The 7,005-nt window shown below is 40.6% G+C and overlaps 1 protein-coding gene across 1 annotated transcript in view; it reads left to right on the plus strand.

Annotated features, from left to right (window-relative positions):
• Positions 1–5,409, plus strand: part of ubash3bb (ubiquitin associated and SH3 domain containing Bb) — a gene marked incomplete at both ends in the record, with an annotated part of 42,270 nt that extends 36,861 nt beyond the window's left edge. Inside the window, 6 exons of the mRNA XM_080459140.1 lie at positions 2,184–2,303; positions 2,378–2,470; positions 2,541–2,685; positions 2,792–2,898; positions 3,068–3,177; positions 5,272–5,409. Of these exons, the coding sequence (XP_080315266.1) occupies positions 2,184–2,303; positions 2,378–2,470; positions 2,541–2,685; positions 2,792–2,898; positions 3,068–3,177; positions 5,272–5,409 (713 nt within the window). The remainder of the gene's footprint in view (positions 1–2,183; positions 2,304–2,377; positions 2,471–2,540; positions 2,686–2,791; positions 2,899–3,067; positions 3,178–5,271) is intronic.
• Positions 5,410–7,005: the final 1,596 nt, after the last annotated feature.

Here is a 7,005-nt window from a genome sequence, read left to right on the forward strand (position 1 = left end):
GGTAAACTTTAATCTCCAGAATACGGTAAACTTTGGTCTACGGAATACGGTAAACTTTAGTCTACAGAATACGGTAAACTTTGGTCTACGGAATACGGTAAACTTTAGTCTACAGAATACGGTAAACTTTAGTCTACAGAATACAGTAAACTTTGGTCTACAGAATACGGTAAACTTTAATCCACAGAATACAGTAAACTTTAGACCAGAGAATACGGTAAACTTTAGTCTACAGAATACGGTAATATTTAGTCTACAGAATACGGTAAACTTTAGTCTACAGAATACGGTAATATTTAGTCTACAGAATACGGTAAACTTTAGTCTACAGAATACGGTAAACTTTAGTCTGCAGAATACGGTAATATTTAGTCTACAGAATACGGTAATATTTAGTCTACAGAATACAGTAAACTTTAATCTCCAGAATACGGTAAACTTTAGACCAGAGAATACGGTAAACTTTAGTCTACAGAATACGGTAATATTTAGTCTACAGAATACGGTAAACTTTAGACCAGAGAATACGGTAAACTTTAGTCTACAGAATACGGTAATATTTAGTCTACAGAATACGGTAAACTTTAATCTCCAGAATACGGTAAACTTTAGACCAGAGAATACGGTAAACTTTAGTCTACAGAATACGGTAATATTTAGTCTACAGAATACGGTAAACTTTAGACCAGAGAATACGGTAAACTTTAGTCTACAGAATACGGTAATATTTAGTCTACAGAATACGGTAAACTTTAATCTCCAGAATACGGTAAACTTTAGACCAGAGAATACGGTAAACTTTAGTCTACAGAATACGGTAATATTTAGTCTACAGAATACGGTAAACTTTAGACCAGAGAATACGGTAAACTTTAGTCTACAGAATACGGTAATATTTAGTCTACAGAATACGGTAAACTTTAATCTCCAGAATACGGTAAACTTTGGTCTACGGAATACGGTAAACTTTAGTCTACAGAATACGGTAAACTTTGGTCTACGGAATACGGTAAACTTTAGTCTACAGAATACGGTAAACTTTAGTCTACAGAATACAGTAAACTTTGGTCTACAGAATACGGTAAACTTTAATCCACAGAATACAGTAAACTTTAGACCAGAGAATACGGTAAACTTTAGTCTACAGAATACGGTAATATTTAGTCTACAGAATACGGTAAACTTTAGTCTACAGAATACGGTAATATTTAGTCTACAGAATACGGTAAACTTTAGTCTACAGAATACGGTAAACTTTAGTCTGCAGAATACGGTAATATTTAGTCTACAGAATACGGTAATATTTAGTCTACAGAATACAGTAAACTTTAATCTCCAGAATACGGTAAACTTTAGACCAGAGAATACGGTAAACTTTAGTCTACAGAATACGGTAATATTTAGTCTACAGAATACGGTAAACTTTAGACCAGAGAATACGGTAAACTTTAGTCTACAGAATACGGTAATATTTAGTCTACAGAATACGGTAAACTTTAATCTCCAGAATACGGTAAACTTTAGACCAGAGAATACGGTAAACTTTAGTCTACAGAATACGGTAATATTTAGTCTACAGAATACGGTAAACTTTAGACCAGAGAATACGGTAAACTTTAGTCTACAGAATACGGTAATATTTAGTCTACAGAATACGGTAAACTTTAATCTCCAGAATACGGTAAACTTTAGACCAGAGAATACGGTAAACTTTAGTCTACAGAATACGGTAATATTTAGTCTACAGAATACGGTAAACTTTAGACCAGAGAATACGGTAAACTTTAGTCTACAGAATACGGTAATATTTAGTCTACAGAATACAGTAAACTTTAATCTCCAGAATACGGTAAACTTTAGACCAGAGAATACGGTAAACTTTAGTCTACAGAATACAGTAATATTTAGTCTACAGAATACGGTAAACTTTAGTCTACAGAATACGGTAATATTTAGTCTACAGAATACAGTAAACTTTAATCTCCAGAATACGGTAATCTTTAGACCAGAGAATACGGTAAACTTTAGTCTACAGAATACGGTAATATTTAGTCTACAGAATACAGTAAACTTTAATCTCCAGAATACGGTAAACTTTGGTCCAGAAAGTAAAGTCAATGTAAGTACAGAAAATACTGTAAACTATATATCACAATAAATGTAATAATTTTGACCTTCTGCAGGAGGCTATGTGCGCTCCAACCTGAACATGCCCCCCAGCCTGCCCCTGTGGGGGGGGCAGAGGGATTACGACATGGACGCTCCCATCACTGTGATGGGCTCCTCTCAGGCCCGCCTGGTCGGTACGTCCCTCCGTCTCCTGCAGGACGTTTGAGATGAAGCTGAGCAGAAGCTGAAGATGTTGTGTTGTTTCCAGGAGAAGCTCTGCTGGACAGCAGCACCGTGCTGGACCTGGTCTACTGTTCTCCGTCCCTGCGCTGCGTCCAGACGGCGCACAACATCCTGAAAGGTGAGCCCAGGTCTTCATCCCGGGGTGGACCCTCGTCTTCAGGTCTGACCGGCCGTGTTGGTGCCAGCAGGTCTACAGCAGGACGGGAAGCTGCAGCTCCGCGTGGAGCCGGGCCTCTTCGAGTGGACCAAGTGGGTGTCTGGGAGCTCCCTGCCCGCCTGGATCCCCCCCGCTGAGCTGGCTGCAGCCCACTTCAGTGTGGACACCACCTACAGGTGGGGTCCAATCAGAGCAACCTGACGTAGCATGAAGTTATCTTCTACCAGGGCCGCTTTATAACAACGCCTTCCCTCCTTCCCTTTGTTCTTTTTTCTGATGCAGACCTCTGATCCCGCTCAGTAAGCTCACCGTGTCAGAATCCTACGAGAACTACATGAGCCGGAGCGTCCAGGTCACCAAAGACATCCTGTCAGACTGTAGAAACACTGGTGAGGAACACCTCCGGAGAGCGTTCCAGATGTTTCCATGGAATGTTCTGGAATGTTCTTGAGATGTTCTGATCATTTTCGAGCTTTTCCTCAGTGGTTCTGGGATGTTATGAACTGTTTCAGAGATGTTCTGAGACGTTCCTGCTGCTGATGTGTTTCCTCTCTGCAGGAAACACGGTCCTGATTGTAGCTCACGCCTCATCTCTGGAGGCCTGCACACGGCAGCTGCAGGGACGCAGCCCGCAGAGCGCCAAGGACTTCATCCAGGTGGTCCGAAAGGTCGGCCCAGTCCACGACTGGATTCACAATCCTGAATGTTCTAATAATAAGACATTAGATTTAAAAGAGCCTTTCAGGACACCCAGGTTCTCTTTACACAATCAGCCTGTTAAAGTCCAGCTGAGCAAAGTGAGTCCAGAACGTTCCAGAACGTTCCAGAACATGATCTTCAGTGTGTTGGTACTGCTTTAATCCAGCTCTGCTGGGACTGGGTGAGATTAGGGATAATAATAATAATAATAATAATAATAATAATAATAATGATGATGATGATGATGATGATGATGATGATGATGATGATGATGATGATAATAGTAATAATAATAATAATAATAATAAAAAATTAATAATAATAATAATAATAATAATTAATAATAATAATAATAAAAATAATAATAATAATAGAAATAATAATAATAATAATAATAATGATGATGATGATGATGATGATGATGATGATAATAGTAATAATAATAATAATAATAATAATAATAATAATAATAAAAATAATAATAATAATAAAAAATTAATAATAATAATAATAATAATAATTAATAATAATAATAATAATAATAATAATAATAATAGAAATAATAATAATAATAAAAATAATAATAATAATAATGATGATGATGATGATGATGATGATGATGATGATGATGATAATAATAGTAATAATAATAATAATAATAATAGTAATAACTTTATTTATATAGCATTTTAGAAAACAGTTGTTGCACAAAGTGCTTTACAGTAAAAACACACAAACTATAAAAATAGATAAATGGAATAAAAACAAGTAAAAGAAAAACTAAGCTTTGATTAGAAGCGAAAAGTTTTTAGAAAAGTCCCCGTCCAGCTCAGTAGGTAGAGCATGAGACTCTCAGTCTCAAGGTAGAGGGTTCATGTCCCCGTCCAGCTCAGTAGGTAGAGCATCAGACGCTCAGTCTCAAGGTAGAGGGTTCATGTCCCCCGTCCAGCTCAGTAGGTAGAGCATCAGACGCTCAGTCTCAAGGTAGAGGGTTCATGTCCCCCGTCCAGCTCAGTAGGTAGAGCATCAGACGCTCAGTCTCAAGGTAGAGGGTTCATGTCCCACGCCGGGCGCCACCTTCCTGTAGGCTCTCCACCTTCCTGTGGGCTCTCCACCTTCCTGAGGGCTCTCCACCTTCCTGAGGGCTCTCCACCTTCCTGTAGGCTCTCCACCTTCCTGAGGGCTCTCCACCTTCCTGTGGGCTCTCCACCTTCCTGTAGGCTCTCCACCTTCCTGTAGGCTCTCCACCTTCCTGTAGGCTCTCCACCTTCCTGAGGGCTCTCCACCTTCAGGAAGGTTCTTAATGGGTCAATGTGCTCTGGGTGACGGTGCTCAGACTGACACCACCACCACCTAAAACAGACAGACAGTGGAGGGACAGGATGGGAGTGACCTGTTGTCGCTGGTTAAACGCAGTAAGAGAGAGAGTGACTGTGGGAAAGTGAGCAGCTGTGAGTGAGAAAGGTGGAGAAAGGTGGAGAATTCCTGTATAAACTCCTTGTTGGTCAGGCGGAGCATCGCCCAGCTGGGAAAAGTCACCGGGTTGTCGATTTCAAACATCTTGATTATTGGAGCAGAAATTTACCGTATTTCCCAGACTAAACGAGGCACCTGTTTGCATCCTACAAAAAAAACCTATTGGGGGTTATTTCAATATTATTTTATGTGTGAGATCATTTTGTCATTTATTACATTAAAGCATATATGTGATACACGTGTGGCTCCATATGGAAAGGCAGGTATTCATACATCTGTAGAATACTGTATTTTCTGGACTTTTTTCAGTTTAAAATACAGTAGTACATGTAGGAAGAACTGATAAGTGGTGAAAGTTACCGAGGGACAATCACACATCAGTGTGCTTTGACTTTCTCTAGCAGTTAATTAAACATTAATTTTATACCACATTTCAAACAAACGACTCAGATTGACTCAAACTAGCCGTTTATGTGGTCTAGACTAGATCCTGTTTCACTGTTTTTCAGGTTTTTTTTTGAAAGTTTCTGTTATTTTCAAATGTTCAAGAGAAAAACTTCAGAGTTGTTGTTGTGCTGGGTCTGCAGATCCCGTACCTGGGCCTGTGTGCCTGTGAGGAACAGGGCGACTCGGGGGTCTGGCAGCTGGTGGAGCCCCCCATCCTGCCCCTCACACATGGACCTAACCACACCTTCGACTGGAGGGAGGCTCTCCTGCAGGAGTGAGCCCTACCTGGACCCCCACATCCCCCCAACTCCGCATTCCTCCTGCGATTGTGAGACGTTCCTCTGGGCTACGTGTTAGCATCGCTGTGGCTACGTGTTAGCATCGCTGTGGCTATGTCTTAGCATCGCTGTGGCTACGTCTTAGCATCGCTGTGGCTACGTCTTAGCATCGCTGTGTGGGACATCGCCATGTTCACTTAGGGCCCCATTACACGACATTTCAAGTGAAAACACTTTGTTTGCGTTTTGGTTTCAGAAACGTCTGCGTTCACACAGCTACGTTCTGAAGACGATGTCTGTTTCCATGGAAACACTGAGAAGTATGTCGTTTTCATGTTTGGCCACTAGGGGTGCTGCTGTTGTTTTTGTAAAGAAACCACAAACACATGCAGCCGAGAACAATGAGCTCTAAACATCAACACGGGGAGGTTCTAGTGGACAGACCATCAGGTTGGACTGTTGTTATGGTGACTGTCAAAATAAAACTACCAAATTCCAGGAGAACAAGGACCGTGAGTCCTGACCCTCTGGAAGCTGCCATTGTTGTTACTGCCCTCCTCATGCATGTGCAGCAGTTCCGTTTCCGTTTCAGAGTTCCACCTCAGGAGCCATTTTTAGAAACGTTTTGTTTTCAGTGACTCCGACGCCAAAGTCCCCAGGAACCAGAACTCAACCAAAGTTTTGCGTTTTCACTTGAAAATATTATCGTGTAAACGAGGCCAAAGCTTCAATCTTGGGAAATTTTGTAAAATTAGCGTTAGCATTTAGCAGCCCCAGCGTGGTTGTAGATCGGAGACTAGTTCTACTTTGAAATCAACTCTCAGGTTTTATTGTTAACATTTTACTTTGACGCAAAATGATGCGAACTATGCAAAAGTAGTTTACTTACTTAAACTATCTGACAGCTCCTGTTGTCTTTAGCTGAAAATGTAAAGCTTTAGCAGTTCATTTGAACTAGCATAACTAACTCAAACTACCTACTGGTTAATGCTAGCAGTCGTTTTTCTGAAAAGTAAAGTTTTACCAGTTCAGCTTAACGAGTTTAAAGTAGCCAACGCTAACGCAAAAAACTAAAGTACCCATTTATTACATTGAATGTTGAAGTAGTTTATTTGTTTTAGAAATTATGAAAATCTTCTCCCAAAACCTGAAGTTGGTTAACGTCGTCAGAAAGTTTCACAAACCAGATCTAAATCTTTTTTAATTCAGCTGTGTGTATTTCAACTACAGCTAGTATGGCTGAAACTACAATTAAAATAAGATTAAGATTTCATGACAGACTGGATTATAATCTCAATACATGCTAGTTTAGCATTAGCGTAAAACCTGGCAGCCAAGTTAGCTCCTTGATTGTAACTATTACGAGTACTGCAATACTTGAAGTTGCTCATATTTCTTTAGCTTTGCAGGATTAGCATCAGAGCTTCTTTTACAAAATGGCCCTCGACTGCAGAAGCTAGGCTACGCTCGGTAGCGCCCAGCGGGAGGACAACAGATGGCGCTGCTCGCTTCGTCTGCTAGCATGTCCTGCTCGCTGCGGGGAGAACTTCACGTCTTCATCAGGGAGCGTCTGTCCTCCGCCCGTCCTCCGCCTGT

The sequence above is a fragment of the Lipophrys pholis genome (genome assembly GCF_963383615.2).
Source record: "Lipophrys pholis genome assembly, chromosome: 3".
In the NCBI taxonomy this organism is placed as follows: Eukaryota; Metazoa; Chordata; class Actinopteri; order Blenniiformes; family Blenniidae; genus Lipophrys; species Lipophrys pholis.